This window comes from Perca fluviatilis, chromosome 19 (assembly GCF_010015445.1).
Source record: "Perca fluviatilis chromosome 19, GENO_Pfluv_1.0, whole genome shotgun sequence".
NCBI lineage: Eukaryota > Metazoa > Chordata > Actinopteri > Perciformes > Percidae > Perca > Perca fluviatilis.
This window is the reverse complement of record NC_053130.1, coordinates 22,806,417-22,825,252: the sequence shown is the minus strand read 5'-3', so window position 1 is coordinate 22,825,252 and position 18,836 is coordinate 22,806,417. Positions and strand designations below refer to the sequence as shown.

The 18,836-nt window shown below is 41.7% G+C and overlaps 1 protein-coding gene across 1 annotated transcript; it reads left to right on the top strand.

Annotated features, from left to right (window-relative positions):
* The first annotated feature begins 4,901 nt into the window (after positions 1-4,901).
* On the top strand, positions 4,902-18,553 carry LOC120547849. Its single transcript, XM_039783572.1, has 16 exons — positions 4,902-6,218; positions 7,028-7,078; positions 8,955-9,055; positions 9,319-9,445; positions 9,584-9,633; positions 10,685-10,790; positions 11,402-11,560; positions 11,666-11,783; positions 11,864-11,925; positions 12,177-12,302; positions 12,394-12,488; positions 12,579-12,740; positions 12,890-13,086; positions 13,388-13,517; positions 16,410-16,603; positions 17,491-18,553. Exons 1-16 carry the CDS (start codon positions 5,357-5,359, stop codon positions 17,732-17,734), a joined length of 2,784 nt encoding a protein of 927 aa, XP_039639506.1. The 5' UTR covers positions 4,902-5,356; the 3' UTR covers positions 17,735-18,553.
* The last annotated feature ends 283 nt before the right edge of the window (positions 18,554-18,836 follow it).

Below are 18,836 nucleotides of genomic sequence, written 5' to 3'. Positions count from 1 at the left end.
GCCACACTTAATTAAAACCCCATCACTGCCTTTATGAGAGGCATCAAAGGGCACCGTACCCAAAGGGGGTCACGCAGATAAGACTTCAATGGTGTGCTTTGCAGTGCCTTTGCACAATAGAGGATGCTAAAAAATCTTTAAGCTGGTTTGGTGAAAATAGGTCAGTGTTGGCAGCTGGGGGTGATGTGTCCCAAGCCTGGCCTGTGGTCCAGCTTGCTGCTCGCCATATTTAACACCCTTTGTGCCATCCTCTCGGCACTAATCTGTCTTTTCACTGAGTGTTAAAATTAATTTGCAGTGATTTCTATGACGGCACAGGCATCGTTAGGAAACCTCAAAGGGGCTACAAAATGGACAAGTTGCCAATAGTCGTCCTTTGTCCTTGGTCTGCCCATTTCTAAATACCCATGACAGCAGCTTTGAAATGCCTGCCTGATTAGGCTCAGATGCTCTGGCTGCGGACATCACATTGACCATACTTGTCTGGCTGTGAAAAACATCTCATGACAAAGACAAACCCAGAGCAGCAAACAATACCACGGACTGGATTCCAAAACAGCCCGAGTCAGAGTCCAGCCCACATTGCTCAGTGATGTATCATGATAATCCTAGTTGGCTCTGAAATTACAGATAAAACTTAATTTGATTTTACTCTATTTCCTCAAAGCAATTCTCAACAGTGGAAGTCCCGAAGGAGAACATCAGTGAAAAGAGATAACCCTATCACTTCAGAGTGCTTGGCATCGACACAAAATGGCGTTCCCATGGGAAAACTGTAGACACAACTGTTTAGTTGAAGCTTTCCAGTGGTGCTCATAATGCCATTAATTGCGTGCTGGGAGAGTTGGAGAAAGGGCTAGCCACGGAGAGCCCCGGAGGAAGCCACATCTTGTAAAGCAGGTTTGTGTAAGCTTGCCGCAGTCTGCTGTGTTGTATGGAGTCAGGGCTTCTCTGGCTCATTTCTTCTTTTATTCTTTCTTCCTCTTTTATCTTTCTTTATTTAATCTTTCTCTCTCTGTTTATCTCTCTCTCCCTCTCTCCCTCCCGATCACACATAAACTCTCTCTCTGTCTTATCCCCGACCATAAAACAAGATGGGGAGAATTAATGACACAAACATTTCTTATGTCTGCAGGAGTGTGGGCCCCTTTTCTCTGTCAGCCTCAATCTCACTCTATAAAAAAGATAAACCTATAAACACAAAGTAGAGAGACAGAAGAATCAGAAATGGAGAAAAAAGAAAAAAAAAAAAGAGAGCTAAAGAATAAAAGTGAGAGGAGGCCAGTTGTGGGGTGGGTGTGGTGGGAGAGTTTCTCTCTTCCATCTCCGTCAAAGACATACTCAGATTCCAGCAAGCCAATCAGCCAATCTAAGACAAATGATTTTGTTGAGCTTTCCTGCCACACTGGGCGTGGGAACAGCACAGATTCTCATAAAAAAAAAAAAAGAGCCTGTAAATTATTTCCCTCCTGCTTCAAAGACCTGAACAACAAAAAAAGGTTTGTGTTTATGTGCGGTGCTTGTGTTGTTGTCTTTGAGCCTGTTGGTCTCGGCTGGTTTCTACTGTGCATGTGCAAGTGTAAACATGATTTGACATCTACAGCTGTCCGCTCACGTGCAGCAGTCTGAGAGACAGAATACAAAAGGATGCCGTCTTTCATTCTCATAGATAAATAAAACTGTTCAAGGGTCATTTAAACCAGGGGGGTCCCACTGCATTACGCTTTTCTCGAGGCAGCGTTTTGATCAAAGCCGTTTGTAGGACCTCTTTCCTCTCCTTTCCCCCACGCGCCACCCTCCCAGCCTCCCACATCCCACACTCCATCCCCCAAACCACGTCTGCCTTGCTGCTGCTAATCATTGGTGGTCTCCTGACTGCCAACAGTAATTGATTAGGGAGCACAGGACTGGCGGGTGAGGTGGGGGGATGGAGGGGAAAGTTCAACCCAGAAGTTCTCAAGGTCAGTGCCCTCTTTCTCCCCCCACCGAACTCCTTTTCTCATGCTATTAGGTATCAGCCACAGGCGAAACTGCAAATATTTGGCACACTTGGTCTGACTTCCAAGAGGTTTGGTGGTGGCGTGCACAAACAGGAAGATCTATGTAAGCAAAATGGATGCATCTGTTTAAGTGAAACTCGTTGGTGAAAAGACTCAATTTGCTATGTGTTGATTTATCTGTTGAATCGGAAACTCAACATCCTTGGTTGAATGTGCTTATTTTTTGCAGACCCCCCTTGCTGCTCTAAGAACGCCGCCACGTTGTTTGGCCCTCCGCGGTTGCTCCACATCCTTGACAATATAAAGAGGGTTGTGGATGTTATTCTGAAGTAATAACTCCCATCATTCCTCCTGGTTTCACAGGAAGAGGTGACATTCCTTGTCTTTGGAAAGTGACTCATGCTGCTGTCTTGTTTAGTAGATGTAATTATATACTGGTTGAAGCATTCTCCTCTTCTGTGAATTAGAGTAGAGGAAAAAAGGCTGTATTTGGTTGTTTTTTTTTGTGTGCCTGTGTGAGTTCTCTGTATGGCCAAACAGGGTTATGTTCACCACCGAAGCCGGCGCTGACTATGGACCCAGAGTCTTGATGCCTATGGAAACATGACTGTCACAGGAAATGTTCAACATGTTTCACTGTGCTGCAACTGAGCAAGAGGTGAGGGTGTTTTAAAAAGGATCCCTCCCAGAGCTGAAGGCTGGTGTTGATGTTGGCTGCACAGCCATCTGGGGGCTGTCCAGAATCTACCACTCTCTGGTAGTGAGACCAGCAACAACACACTCAAGAGCATGCTCAGATACTCACAGACCTATGTCTGGACATGTAGACTAACTCACCAAGTGCAATGAAGTCCGGTGATGTAACTTCATGAATGCACGGAGAAAGTCAAACAAGCCAAAGAGGCTAAGTTTAAGACCAACAATTAGTTTATTGTAAAATTTACATTGTCACTCAGAGAGAGGAGACTGGTGGGGTTCCATGTCTGTCTCAGTCATCTTTCCCGCAGACATCCCCAGGCTATGGCAGCTGTGAAACATTCATTTTTGTCTGTCTGTCACTTACGGTGTCTCTCAATATTTGTCATAAGGAACTCATTTTTCATAAATCTGCTAGTAAGGTCACAGATTTTCAGCTAATTTCAAACATATCCTGTATAAAGGAGATGGAACATTAATCGTACATATATCTTTTCATTCCCCTACTGCTTATGTATATTCAAACAACATGTAAAAAGGATTATGACAAAACTTGATATTCTTGCAAATACCAGATCAAGATATCATGAAAGCCAGCCTCACTAGGCTGCGAATGAAAAGCACTTGTGTGGTTTAACTTTATCCAGACTTGTGAATACCAGAGGAGGTCGTTCTAAGAAGTGGTGGGTTCTGTTTTATGTCCTGTCAGTGCTGTGCATCTGCTCTCTACTGCCCCCCTTTGTTGGGCATGTAGTATTGACCAGGATTCTGTCACCAACCCCTACTTTAAGAGCAAAACATATACAATATATGTAAATTGTATGATTCTGCAGTGTTGAGAACAAGTGTGCATTGTTAAAATATTGTACAGTACTGTATACAAGGGGGGTTTTAAATGCTTAACTCCAAAAATGGTTTTCAGCTGAGGGCAAGTTTCCTTTTTCTAATGCATGTCCTCCTCACCTTTATAAATGTACTGTAGCTCTCAGCTTGTGTGCGTCTTGGCCTTTAAGTTTTGCCGTGTCATGCTCAAATCTGAGGTAAACTGAACTCAAATAGTTTCTCATCTGCTGCTAATTCTGAGGCCATGTTTCTCCCAGTGGAAACAATCATGTGGGTTTCTGAGTGACACGGGTATGAAAGCACTTTTCATTCCACTACAAAGAGTCTTCAGCCCTGCACTAACTCTGTCAATAGTCAGCTGGCCTCCCACTGAAATCACCTGGAGGTGTAATTTGTGCCTAGCAACTAAGTCTCTCTGGAACTTTACCACCTGAAATGCTCAATTTGAAAGCACTACTTTTGCTTATATCTGCTGCCAGTGTGCAGAAATTATACTACTGCACATCAACAAATTGTTTAACCTAATTTGAGAATAGTTACTGTGTCAGAGGTCAGCTTTAAATAGTCAAATAGTCATAGTGTTGTTAAAACCCCAATAAAGGCAACAGATTTTAATTTAAACATAGAGCTGAGTTTTCCATATGAATGTGGGTAGTATAATGCATTGGCACGTAATTGTATGACATAAGAAATATATGTAGAATAACTTTAAAACCGAAGGAAGTTCATCTAGATTTTACACACTCTGGGCAGGTAATCATCTTGCCTATTGGAAACTGGCTTGTAAACACAGTAGTTACATTTCTAAAAGGGGAGAACCAAATGCTGATGGGGGATAGAAGAAACTGAGGAAAGTAATGACAGAGTTAAAACAAAAAAACACACAGTAGCAGCTTCCTTTCACTCCCAAGAGAGACTGAAATATGAGAGGTGGATACTTGTGAAGGAGTAATTATTCCCATCACTGTACTGTCACTTTATGGGCGTGAGAAAAACACACAGATATCTTTTCATACAAGATCTCGATGTGGGTGGTGTGGCATACAGGTTTTAAGATGATGCTGGATGACTTATCATGTAGCAGAGAACAGGACTGGGCCTGTGGAATGAAGAAAATGTCATCTGATGCCATAGGGGTTGTATGAGCCAAGCATCTGCCAGCCCATATTCTCACCGGTTTCCATATAGTACCATGCTAAGTCTAAGTCCCCGACAGATGACCCATCGAAATTGAACACTGAACATGACTTGACTTGTAATAATATAATCACATGCCCTGACACATGCACGATCATGTATGGACACGTGCAATACTGTATTACAAACAAACAAACACACACACACACACACACACACACACACACACACACACACACACACACACACACACACACACAGTATAATCATACAAATGCAATTTACTGTCCTTATTATTATCTACATGACATATGCCAAGATGTTATTTTGGCAGGGTGTTGCTGTCTTATAAAAGCCCTTTGAAACCAGAGCTGTATCTGCAATGATGCTGCTTAACATATCAAAGCCTGCTGATTAAGCCCAGCATTCATTTCAAGTGTTCACCTGACCCGGAGCATGAATTGGTCCATTTATTTCACTCCTCTGCTAAGCAACACATGTTGCTGATGAGTGTTTGTTGTGTGCGTGCAGATGCTTAGGCACCTATCACAGGACAGTATTATATCTCAGAGGTGTGCATGGTTGTTTATCTTCTCTTTAGTCTGCAGAGGTTTATCCGATCCAACTGAAGAATGGTGTGTTTAGCAGTATAGCCAGCGTATGGTCAGGCAGCCACTGCTATGGCAAGTGCAAATGCAGAGAAACAGCGGCCTCGTAGGCGCCCATGGAGGAAGAGCACTCAAAGTCTTACAGGCAGGCTGTTCTGCTGCTCATGCTGGCGAGGTGAGGAGAGAGATACTCTGCAGGAGCAGGAAAAGAAGATGAATGCAGGCCCTCAGCATCCACACTTGGATCAAGGGGGATCAGGTGAGAGGGAGGCTATCCAGATTACAGTAGAGGATCTGGGAATAGTTAACACCAGCTTCACCCTGTTCGAGGAGGACCCCGTGACCTCGAGGAACAGCATGGGCCGCTCAGCCAGCTCTGTGTCAGCCTGCCGGAGGGCTCTGAAAAAGCAACGCCTGAAGCCTCTGTCTTCCCTCCCTATAGAGTCCCAGACCCAACCGGCCATCACTTCTACCAGTGCAGAAGATGATGAAGAAGAGGAGGAAGACCCGTTGCTGTTTGAGAGTGGCACTGATGGCACACCAGCTTGTGATAGCCTCCTGACACCGCCGGTTATTAATCTGATCCCTCCCACTCCCTCCAACATTGTTTACGATGATCAGTTCTTTGACAGGAATTCAGAAGAAAGTGTGGCACATACATCTGGTAGTGATGGAAGCTTTGCTGCTAGTGACCAGGAGAGTTATGAGGAAAAGATGGAGAGTGTGGAGGCAGAGGAGTCGACAGAGGAATTCACACTGGCTGAGAATAAGGTCAGTGCTGATTATGCAGCTGAGCCTGAAGAGGAACCAAGTGATGAGTGTGGAGAAGAAAGAGAGGCTGTGACAGCCAAAGAGGGGGATAAAGAGAAAACAAAGCCCATGTTCTTACGTTGCGCCTACCAGGTGGCTCCTCTCCCTAAGTACCCCCAGAAAAGTGAGTCTAACAGTGATAAGATCTCCAGTGATGTTTCATTGAAATCCCCCCCAAAAAAAAAAAAAAAGTTTGCTTTCTTACTAGGAGATACTGTAGATGAGACGATTAATGTTGAATTCATATCTGTGAGCTCAATAGCGAGGTACCTGCGTGATGTTTAGAAGAGCTTAGCAAAAACACTGCTTGGCTTTGTCATATGTACCTTCCAACGACTCCAAAGCGGCCACATTTACCGGTTGTGTGTTCGTCTCGTGTAGAAATAGAAAATGAGACAGCAGCAGCTGTGCCCAGTGACTGCATACAGCAACTCCAAAGTCTTACCTTAACTATTTTAAATTATACATTTACTGTAAACTATACCCACTGAACAAAACCCAGGTGATTGTATTTAGCCAACAAAATAAAACATCAATTAGACAAATGTTGAGCTGTTGCACAGAATGATTTCTTCTTTTTAATAAGGCTAACTGCTAAGATAGGCTAAACAAAAGGCCCTTTGCCCAGATGCATTTTGACATGTCACAGGAGGACAGTGTAGCTGTAAACAATGATTCAGTTGTAAGGTCCTGGTATTGTACATACCGGCCCACTGTCACACTGTCATGGCTTACGGAGACATTTGAATATAACTGAGCCATTGCTTATATTAAAAAAGGCTGAGCATAAAAAAAGTTGGCATTGTTCTTCTTATGTAACTTGAGGTAAAAAGAAAACAAGCGTATTTCTCAAAATGTTTCTTTAATGTTCATTTTTTATTTTAAAGGAAATTGTTGTCACACAGGTTGTCTTGGTTTCTTTCTCTGTCATAGGAAGCTTCAACACTGGAATAAATCTTTTGTCATTTACTGAGCACAACTTGGGTGAGTTTTCTTGAAGTGAATTTGCAAGTATTTGTATTTAAACCTTTCTGCTTCCATTTAGGCAAACACTAGGTGAGAGGTAAATGGCACCAGATGATGGTTCGCTTCATCCAGCTGTTGAGCTCATGTGTTGCCTCTTCGTTTTGATCTCAGTTCCCCATTCAGATGAAATTGCAGTCATTATGTGACATGGCTACAGTACCTCGAACGCCTCCTTTGGGAGTTGCAGAAGTTCCCCTTTGTTGGAATCCCTTTTTAGCCATTGTGTGTATATTCCCAGTGTGTGGCTGGGCAGGCGGTTCCCAGGTTTTGGGTTCCTGTGACTCAGCATGCTCTCCTCCCTCAGTCGTCTCTCAAAGAGCTTAATTTCTTTTCAAACCAGAGGAGGACAATAATACTGGAAATGATAAGCATCACTTTTGCCTATCCATTACATAAATGTGCTGAAAAGTTCTGATTCTAAAGCTTTGCTTTGCCATTAACCCTGTGTGTGTCTGTGTGTGACTAGTTGTCAAACTTGTCACGAACCAAACCTAGATTGCTCAGTGTGTTTGTATTGTGTACGTGCAAGGATGCAATGTGTTCGTCTGTGCCAACCAGTCAAGGGCGAGAACTCCTTCATGCTTTGACTTGTCCTGACTGAGCCAACTCAGACTGGGAATGATGTCCATCTCTCCGTTACTGGTGATTTCACCCTTTAAGGCAACATCAGGCTGCGTCCCTAAGCCTGCCTAAATTTTCCTGTCCTTTGTTTTGATTGGGCTTTTCCTGGACGACGCAGGCTGTGCGAAGTCTGAACGTGGCTGTGGTAGGGTGGGTGTAATGCTACCCTCCATTAGCATTCTCAGACAGCTCTCCACCTTGTGTCCCTTCTCTCCATGCATGGTGAAACGAAGTCACAGAGCGAGACTGGAAATGATTTTCTCAGGATCTTATAGCTAAGACTCATCGCTTTTCTCACTTGGCTGTTCTAGTCAAGACGGTTGTGTTTTGCATGCAGTGTTCTGAATTTGCTTAGCTGTAGGCCAGACTTTATGATCCTCTACAGAGTGACTCACAGGCCAACCAGGTGATGAAGAGAGTGCCAGCTCACTGCCCCCCTTCTTTGTACTCCACTGTCTCTTCAGGAACCAGACAAGATTCCACTGCTGACACACATAAACCAATTACATTATCTTATCTGATTCTGACTCCATCTAAACTCCCATCCATGTCAAACCAGCCTTTGAGAAACAGGCCCCTGAAATGAAAAACATGTGTTTAAGAAATTAGGCTGGATTTTTTTGGAGGTAAACTACTTGAAAAGACTACTGTTTTAAACAGTAAAGGGGCTTGTTACGCTTCAATCTGTGAAGATATAAAACTTAAAGTAGTTACAAATCAGAACTGCAAACATTCCAACATCTATCACATCATAGAATTGTGTTTCCTGAGAAAGTCAGCCCTAGCTTGGATGCCATATTCTCAGCCTCATTCGTCTTGCTTGTTATGATAGCAGAAAAAAAGATATCTGCTCGCTGACCAAGTGACATTTGGAAAATGTAAGAATATGGGCTTTCTGTGGGAAAGAACTTGGGTTGTCAGAGAAGTATGTCATCAACCAGACGGACATTAGTGTGCATGACGGGTTGCCAAGCAACCCCATCTAGTTGCGTCCAGTATCAGCACCAGCTAATGCACTGTAAATAGACCTGGTGACCTGTATGCCAGAAAAAGGCTGAGAAGGCCTGAAGCCATAAGAATAAAGTGGCTTCAAAGAGTGAAAATATGTTCTTCATTAAATAGTTTGTTTCCAATACAGGGACGAACTAAGATAGGAATACCTGGGATCAATTCTTATACATTTATTGACTTATTGTTTATTATTACTATGCAGATGAACTGACCAACAGAGATGTGAGCTGCTCCGACATGCTGAAAGCTGAACTCTGTCGGCTTCCTCGTGCTGCCAACATGGACACATTTACTCACCAAAGGGTATGAAGACCATGCCATGAAAATCTTTTCATCATCTCTTCATACTGTATATGCTGCATGCCCTATAGCCCACTCATGCACCTTTAATGTATTTAAAGGTATCTACAGAGAGTCACTACACATTCCTGGAAGAAATGTGCTTTATCTGATTTACACTATCTATGACCATGTATTACGACTTCAAAATACTTACTGACTGTGAATTGATTTGACCGGGCTGGATTATCAATCTAATGTTAACTGAAACCTGTATTACGTGACAGAGGCCAGTAACGCGCTCCTGCAGTTTTGGGGACATACTTACCAGGAGCGCCACTTTCCACACTTTAACCCAGACCACAGAGCACCAGGACGAGGAGGGGTCGCCACGACAACGACGCATAACCGTTGGTGAGTCTGGTAATATCATATTATGGACAAACAAGATTGTTCTACATAATATTTCTGTTCGGACTAATACATAATGTAAAAATAACCGTACATGTCTCTGTTTTTTTTTGTTTTGTTTTTTTTACGGCTTTCATGCAGCATCATATATGCCTCAGTCTAAGGATCAGAATGGAAACTTCCCTGAGAAGGTACTGTAAAACATTAAAGCAAGGGCCTTCAGGGTGGCATCAGCACACAGTCCAGAGCTGCCGCAATTACAGAATATGCTCTGTTTATATTTCCCAGCTCCCTTGATCTGTCAAAGCAATGACTCTGCAAATAGTCTCAGAATCTTCGTCTGTGTCCAGGATTCGCCAAGCAAGATTGCTCGTATCCTTAGCGATCCATGTGTTAGCTGAAACACAAAACGGAAAGATTTTTTTTTTTTTTTTTTAAAGGCAAATTGCTAACGTCCTGCACTTATTACCTCCATGCAATATCTACTTTTTATTCCTTTTCACTCCTGGTACCAACACAGAGACACAACGTATCACACGAACACCAGAGCCAATGCTGACAAATATAGAAGATTTATTTTTTTTTTTTAATTTTTTTTTTGGGGTTTTTTTAAAGTCTCTGTCTTATAACATAATAATGAAATTCCTAAGACAACCTAACCTCAATTTAACTAATCGCTCCACAGTCACCTTGTAAAGCCTCTGTTGGCAGCAGGGAACACTAGTTTTCCTCTCAAGAACATCATAAACAGAGCATATGTGACTAAGGCAACGATGACATAGGAAAATGTGTTTAGGTAAACATTTCTTTTCAGTATTTTTAATCACTTGCTTACAGTTAAACACACAGATGTGTTTACTTGCTGTGATATGTCGAAACATGGATATCCAACACAGTCATACTTACTCTAAATGAATCAGTAAAACACACAATGACAAAATGCCTGGCAGTTTAAGCAGGATGTCTTGCCTCCCATTAAATAGGTTTTAACATGCAGCCGTTTGAGTCAGAATCATCGTCATCATGTGCCGCTCTCTTTGAAATTCCCAACCTTTGCTTACTTTTTGGATTGAGAAATACATACTGTATATAACTTTATCACATCTCAAAACAATAGTTCAAAGAGTATGTTGCTTGGGTGAAGGGTTTTTATAAAGGTAATGAAAGCAGTTTTTCCCATGCCACTTGCTCCTTGTAGAATGTGGTATAAGCAGCAGGTATGTAACCTCTCCTTCTCCCCAGGACATTGACAGGCAAGTGGCCAAATGTCTTCGAGAGCTGAACACAGATGAAGTCTGCCAGTGGTTTACCAGTATTGGACTGCAGAAATGTCTTCCTTTCATCAGAGGTAAAACACATTTTTATGACAGTCTCCTCTCCCAGCCCTGTGGTAACATAACAAAGGCAGACATTGCCAATTGGATTTTTGTCCACCGCAGATCAAATCAAAAACATTTTTTTTTATGTATGTCAATAACTTCAGAGGAAAAGGAGATGAGGATAATGTAAGATTAAACCTGACATAATCACTGCATAGATCATATTTTAACTGCAATATGCAAGAGGTTTATGCAATAATAAACTTGTCTTACTAGCCTTCATATTTCATTTAGTCAAAAATGACAAATTATTTGTCAAAATACTTGCGTCATTAGAGTTTTTCCTTTTACTTAAAAGACAACAACCTCTGTCATATTCCTTTTGTAATGTAGTAAAGTAGCTAATAGCTGAAAGCTAATATAAGTCTGTAAAAATTTATATATTTTTGTAAGTGCTAACAGTTACATTTTAATTTTCAGATTTCTTCTACTTTCTCTCTCATAAAGATGTCACTTGTGTATTACTACATGTCCAATTTCCACATTTTCATTTTTTTTTTTTTATTAAATGGCATTCAGGTATGCAAAGACTTGTCATTTACCTTTAGACAAAAAAACATTCTAAATGTTTCACTTTCAGAAGTAAAACTGTGTGGAGCAGATATTGCTTTGGTGGATGTGAAGACTCTGGACATCCTCCATGTCGCCACACTGGAAGATAGGGAGCTGCTACTGTCGGCCATTTATAATGAGCTGCACCCCCCCAGCACCATCACCCAGAGACTCAACTCTCTGCTTGGTACACTTTTATCATCACAACATTACAAATAAACATTTACTTTGACAGCTTGCAAATTCAATGTCAAGAAGATGTTAAAACTGATGTTTCTTTTTTTTTCTACAGAATCCTTAGGCCCTAATAATGTTGAGACATTCACAGCAACATTAGCGTCAATGAGCAAATCTAAGTCCTCTCCTCATATGAGCTGCCTGAGCATGAATCGGCGTTCCCTCAAGCTCAGGTACAGCCTCTCATTTACAGTATACAATGAAAACAAAAAGACTAACTTTGTTTTAATCTATTGGCCTTTTTCCACTATAGAAACAACAGCCCAAACTACAAAGCGCAGAGGAATTCTCAACTGATAGAGATTACTATTAATGGTGAGTAATTTTTTTATAGGTTAAATATATGCAGTATATTATAACTAATAAACTATAAAGAAAAACTATGTACATTTAGAGCATACAAGTTGATGTGAATATGTAATATTCACTTACATATAGCCATATATAGCCACATTATGCAGTGTGGAGCCTGTGGGTCGGCTGTTGCTTTGACATACATATAGGACACTTACGTGAGAAAAAAATCAGCCTTCCATATTACTTCTGACTGACATGTTGTGTTGCAGCATCAGAGCGGATAGTTCATCTCAGAACCCCAAAGGAAACAACAGTGGGAAAAATCATGGAGTCATGCATCAAAATGTTGGGAATGACAGAAGATAAGAGCCTTTTCATACTGAAAGAAAAGCAAGGTGCACAGCACATCATGTAGTCTTTATAAAACAAAAAACCCACAAAAAAACAGACATGTATTCATATACTGCAATGCGCTATGTTTTTAAGGTTCATCAGAGGTGCTCCCACCAGATCAGCAGATTGGGAATCTACTGACATCGACATCAGAGAACAGACAATTGGAGCTGCATTTGAGTAAAACGGTAACACGGATCATTTATATGTAAGGTACCAGGCTTTTCCTGACATATAACATTTAACAAGACACCTTTGTGTATGCTTTTGCATCATAGGAGATGTCAACAGGTACTGCTTCACACACTAATCCAGAAGTCAACAGCTCTAATGAGAACAGCAATGTCAACAAAAATGTCGAGGTGAACCAGCCAGCTAAAGAAGAGAGGATCAGGGAGCTAAACCAACAGGTGGACTCGCTACAAAATGTCATCCTTCAGGTCAATATTTGTCTTCAACTACATCTATGTAAATATGTAACAGAAAAAAACATTTGCTCTACATGTAATGATGCAATAACTGTGGTGATTTTATCAGCTTGGTAGTGAATATAACTATGCAGGAAAAACTGTTCTTTTGAAACCCAAAGGTCCAGGAGCTCCACCACGGCCTGGTGGCATTTTGCTCAGAGATAAAGAACATGGATGGAGATTTGGATGTAGACCGGCTAAGCTCTGCGGAGCTGATGCAAAGGCTGGAGTTGGTTAAAAGCCAACTCAATGACAAGAGGCAGAGCCTGCAGATCCTCAGAGACAACATTAACAACTCCACTGCTCACAAGAAGAAGTAGGTGGACTGCCTCTGTTAATTAGTGGCTTGTTCAACAATGCATACAACTTTTCTTTGTGCTACTTGTTTGTGTTTGACTGCCATCCACCCAAACAGACTATGTGATGTTACTGCATACCAAAAGGTAATCAGGGCTATAGAGACAGCATTGCTACTCCAAGGAAAATAAACTGCTGTGTTTATTTAACTCTGCTGAAATTCACATAAAACCTTTACTACATTTGAACTACATATTTCATAAACCATGTATATATGTAAATCTGTGATCTTTTCTGAAATGTGGTCTCCTGCCTTTCAGACAGTTGGATGTTCGTCTCTTGGAAAAGATGAAGCTGAACTGCCAAGTGTTTAAGGAGGAGATTTCCATGGTGCATCTCAACCGGCAGGCGACTCACCTCCAAAATGCTTTGCAAGAAAGCTATGTTAAGGTACTACTGATCAAAAAATTTTAAAAAAATTACACCTTTCATGGATTATTTGAACTGCTGCAGAATTTAACCAACAGTGGAGTTTAATCGATAGCATGTGAAACAAAGTCACACCAATATGTGGGAAAGCTGTACGGTCTGAGTCAGAGAATGTTTTGATTGCTAAAAATATACAATGAGAAACTGATATTTGCATCCAAACGACACTAGTTATTCAGAGTAGCATGACACGGGATACTGAAATCAAACTTTTGCTGAAGAAAGAACAGTCAAATTTGTCATTTTTGGACAATAATGACATGGCTAATGCTGTCCCCTATGTCTTTAACCATAGAAGAACACCTAGCAATGTACACAGTATAACTGGCCTTTTCATCATTAATGAAAGCCATGTTGTGATAATCACGGACCTAGAGGGTAAATTAATCGACAGAACATGTGAAAATGTTCACATATTTGTTTACAATAGAATTAGCACACACTAGGAAAGCTTCCTGATGTGGTAGTTCATTACTTGACACTATTAGGTCCATCATCTTTGATCTTGTCTCTACTGTTCTCCTGAGTGACAACACAATGCTCCATTCAGTCTACTCTGTTTCGTTAAGCTGTGCAGTTAGAGAGTGGGTATACAAGGCTGAGTAAAGTCTTTTGGCTGAACATGCACTTTTTCTGAGAAAATGATGTTTAGCGCTGACATCCGAGAGCCTGTGACCATACCAACAATGGAATGTGTGTGACAAAAGCCACTGGGAGAGTGCAATGGAGAAGTGGGCCAGCATGTGTAAAACTATCTCCATCTATCCCCGGAGGAGCCTACTTCTTTTTTAATGTGGCTCTTTTATCCCGCTGGAGAAGCCCTAACGAGGTGCCATGAAAGGACACACGCGGCTTCGGCTTTGAAAGGTGCCCCGTGTCACGTTGCCGCCCCGGGGCCACGCTTTTTTAGGTGCTGAGTTTGTGGGAAAAGCAGCAGCGCTAATGTTTATCATATGACCTAATCAGAGTTAACACACAGGTCAGAGCTGAGGAGCAGCCTGGGAACTGATGGAGCTGCTGCTCTAATAAGGAGCAGACCGCCCTGTGTTTGGTCTCGTAGGCTGCCCCGCATTACAGACAATAAGGAAATATTTTATCATCGGCAGTCTAATCTCCGGGATCTATTGCAACTGGAGAGCATCAATAAAGCAGCCGAGAGGGAAGCAGACAGAGAAACAGAGGGAGCGAGTGAGGGGAGAATGGGAAGTACAATAACTGGCGGAAATTATTTTAAATAAGCAGTTTAGCTTGGACAACTTGAAAACTTCAGACAGACTATTAAAGAGGGGACATTGGAAGAATTACTGTTTTGCCCACTCTTTAGTCTTACATGTCCAGTGAGGATAGATTGATTGATTGTGTTAAAGATCTCTGCTGTTGGAGCAGCCAAGGCATCAGCATTCAGAATGACAGCACTGACTTTAGAACTACCAACACCCATCATTATAAATTAAATGCAATCCCTTCCACTTAGCACCTATGTTGTCTGAGCTGTCAGAGGATCATTTCTCACACTGGGTGAAACAAATATCATGTTGTAGCTTCCTGTGATGGAGGAAAAGTATTGTGTGTTACTGAAATTTGCAACTTAAAATCAAAATGTTCTCATTATTATGAGAATATAGGTGAGCCGTTATTTCTCCCCCGAGTGACCTTTTTGATCTTGAATAGCCGTATTTAATTGCCTACTAACAGTCCATTGGTTGTGTATATGGGATATGTCTGGCCCAGGTAGGGTAGGATTTGATGAGATCTTGTGGATAAACAAGAAGAATATGAAGAGAAAATTCCTCGGCCTCTTGGAGTGTGTCCAACATTGAGGCAAACTAAAAGGGAAAATGATGCACATTAGAGTGTGCTTCTCAAGGGGCTTGGGCTGCGTTTCCGTGGATATATCCTGTCTGGCCCACTTGTCTGAGGAGAGAGAAGCCTTAGCTTTGACCCCTGACCCTGGCAAGGCGGCATCTATTGCTGCAAGGCATTCACATGCCGTTCAGAGGGAGGGGGGAGTATGCCAAGAGGCTGGATATGGGAACATTGGAATTTAGTGGTCAGACTCACAAGTTATTTCTGATCCCTGCAAGCTACTTGTGATGTGAGCTCTTCCAAAGCTAATCATTACATCTTGGTGGTCTTCTGGCTTTGATGCAGCCTCAGTCTTATCTCTTGGGGGCCTCCATATTAGTGGTATTTGTAATCCTTTTCCAAGAAATAATGTTACAATTTTATTTTAAGCAAATGACAATAGTTTATTTTTCAGAGGAACAGAAACATACCTTTGAAAGTTTTAAAGATTGAAAAGGGTTGTGATAAAGATAACCATACAATATGTTGCATGTTTACTTTTGAATCTCTTAACTGTCTGCCATTTACAGTCCTGAAAAGAACAGTTTGACATTGTGGAAAGCACACTTATTCGTTTTCTTGCCAAGAGTTAAATGATAAAGGCTGGAAACAGGGGGAATCAGCGAGCCTGGCTCTGTCCAAAGGCCAAACATCTGCCTACCAGCACCTCTGAAGCTCACTAATGTACATGTTACAGATTGGTTGTTTAATCTGTACAAAAACCTACATTGGAAAACAACAAAATATGGTTTTACAGGGGGCTTCCTGTCATCACAGTGCGGTTGGCAAACTCAGTTGTGACAAGACTCCGAGAAGTCACTGCGCCCGGCCAACTACTCCTTTAACTTTACTTAATACACATATACTATAAAAAATACTACTTCTAGTGTCACACACAGCATATTTTGCATGCCATTTACATCAATCCACCACAAATAGGCTATGGCCTAAACTCTGAAACAAATGTTTGTGAATGCGTGTAAATGTTCTTGCTGTTTCTACATTTAGGAGAAAGCTCGGAAAAAGAGTTTGGGCATTGGTAGCCTGAGCCAGCTGGTTTCACAGCAGTCTCCTGCCATGCTACTGGTTGTACAGGAGAACCACAACCCTGATGGCCATTATGGCTTCACGTGTCGCTACAGAGAAGACAGCGGACTAGTGGTGGTCAAGGTGGACAACTCTCACCTCTGTGTGGATGACAGGTAACACACAGACACATACAAAACCAAGTTATGTGGTTACTCGGTAAGCGTTCACACTGGCCACCTAGTTAGTGAGAGTATTATTTAGTATGTCACTCATCCCACCCATTTCTTTCATGGCTCATTGTTTTATGCTTGGTAGCTATGGGAACCCATCAGATATTGGCCCCAAAGCAAGCAAACACTGTAATGTAATACTTGGATGCAGAAGAGAGTGAAATGGAGCAGATAAAATACTTTATATAATTAAGCAATTACTGCATTATAAGAACATGCTTAGAATCGCAGCACTCTCAAACAAAGTATTTGCACCCCACACACCCCCACACACACACACACACACACACACACACACACACACACACAATGCAGTTGACATCTTCCATCTCCTAGAGACAATCCTGCCAAAGAAAGAGAAGTCTGCAAGACAGTGCAGAGACAGAACCCCAGAAGCTGAAAACAGTCAGTGTGTGTTCACTTATCATAGCATCTGTGCCAGTGCTCTTTACGCAGCTATTAAAAAAATACAAAGGGTTGCTATTTCCCTGTCAGTTTTATTTGGTTGGTTATAAATAAAAACTAATGAAGGGAAATTTTGTGTAAAGGTAATGTTTTTTTTACTGATATTATTTATTGCTTGTTAAATAAACTTTACAGAGGTCCAGCCTTTACCTGTAGAGAATATCCTGCCAAAATATACAATGTTGTCCTGGACATTCTTTATGTTATCAAAGAAACTTTGAGAAGAACATTTGAATTTTCTAATTTGGAATGAGGGGATGTTGGACTTTAATGATGAACATTTTACATTCACTGTTTCTATATTATTTGTTTAACATGTATTTTTGCCTGCGTGTGTGTGTGTGTGGGTGTAATTGGCCTTGTAGACTGGTGGAGGTGAATGGTGTGCCGGTGGTCAACTCGACACAGGAAGAGCTGACTGACATCCTGCTGCAGGGACCCAGCGCTAAAATTGTTGTCCTTCGCCAGCCCCCACCCACCCCCTCCTCCCAGCAGCCCCCTCTGGTCCTGCAGCGCATCGTCAACCCTAATCCCATGCAAACAATTTGCCCAGAAAGGGATGTGATCACCATGGAAACCCCTCCACAGCGGAAGGTAATGGCCATCTGACGATACGGCGAAGAGGAAAGAGACAACTACAGAGACTGAGAGAAACAGCGGTGATGAGTATGGAGCAGAGTGTTGATGATGTCTGCCTGTAGAATGACCCCAGAATGTCAAATGCCATTTCCCATTTTATTTTTTAGTTATTTACCTCCGTATGTCAACATGTTTACTGTATTAATGAAATGTTCTTTGTAGATGTTTGCCAAAGCCTTGTAGTTAGGAATGCCAAATAGTAACATGGCTGTGTTTCTGTGTTTTTATGTGACTTGTATTTCTACTTTAAAGCCTCACCACACGTACATAACGTCTTGGTAGTTACTCGTAATGTATAATCCATATTGTTTCAATGTATGTGCAGAAGAATGCCCATGAAAAACAAGAAAACAAGGAACACTAACAAAGACTTCATTCACTTCTTTTTTCTATTTGGATCTCTTCTTGTTCTATAGCATATTTGTGGTATGAGAGAAAATAAAAAGTAAAAGGAAGAAACACAGAGGCAGAGCATTACTCCACTGGATATGTAATAAGCATTTCTTTTTAGCACCCAGCAGGGTAATATCTGAGGGTACAATGCAAGCCGGATGAGGACCCAGCATGCTCCACCTTTTTAAAGTACAGATAGAACAGGACAGAGTAGAAAAAAGTATAACAACGCGTCCAAAAGCTTTATATCCTGATTTCTCTTTGAAGATCAGACACTAGGACGGTCTGGTTTAGTGTTCAGAGCAGAAGAGTTTTTAAAAAACGAGTCACGTCTTCCCTTTGTATGTTGTAATGTAATCCACTGTGCTGTAGAAAATAAACCCTTGGGCCCGGAAATGCCTCATTTCTTAGCCTTGTTCTCCCTCGTTAAGTGGCAGTGGATCATGCAAGTCTGACAGAAAGACAGCACGAACACTACCAAACCCTGACCCAGACCCCTGGGGTCTAAAGAGCCTGAGAGGAGAAGTGATGAGATCCGTTTCGCTTGTCATTTGATGAGAAAGGTCACAGGTCAGTCACCAACACATTTGTGCATTAATGTTTTCGCAATCAAAGGCAAATGAGCTCCATATAATCCCGATTATGACAGAGATGGTATTTTCTGGTTGCCAAACAGACC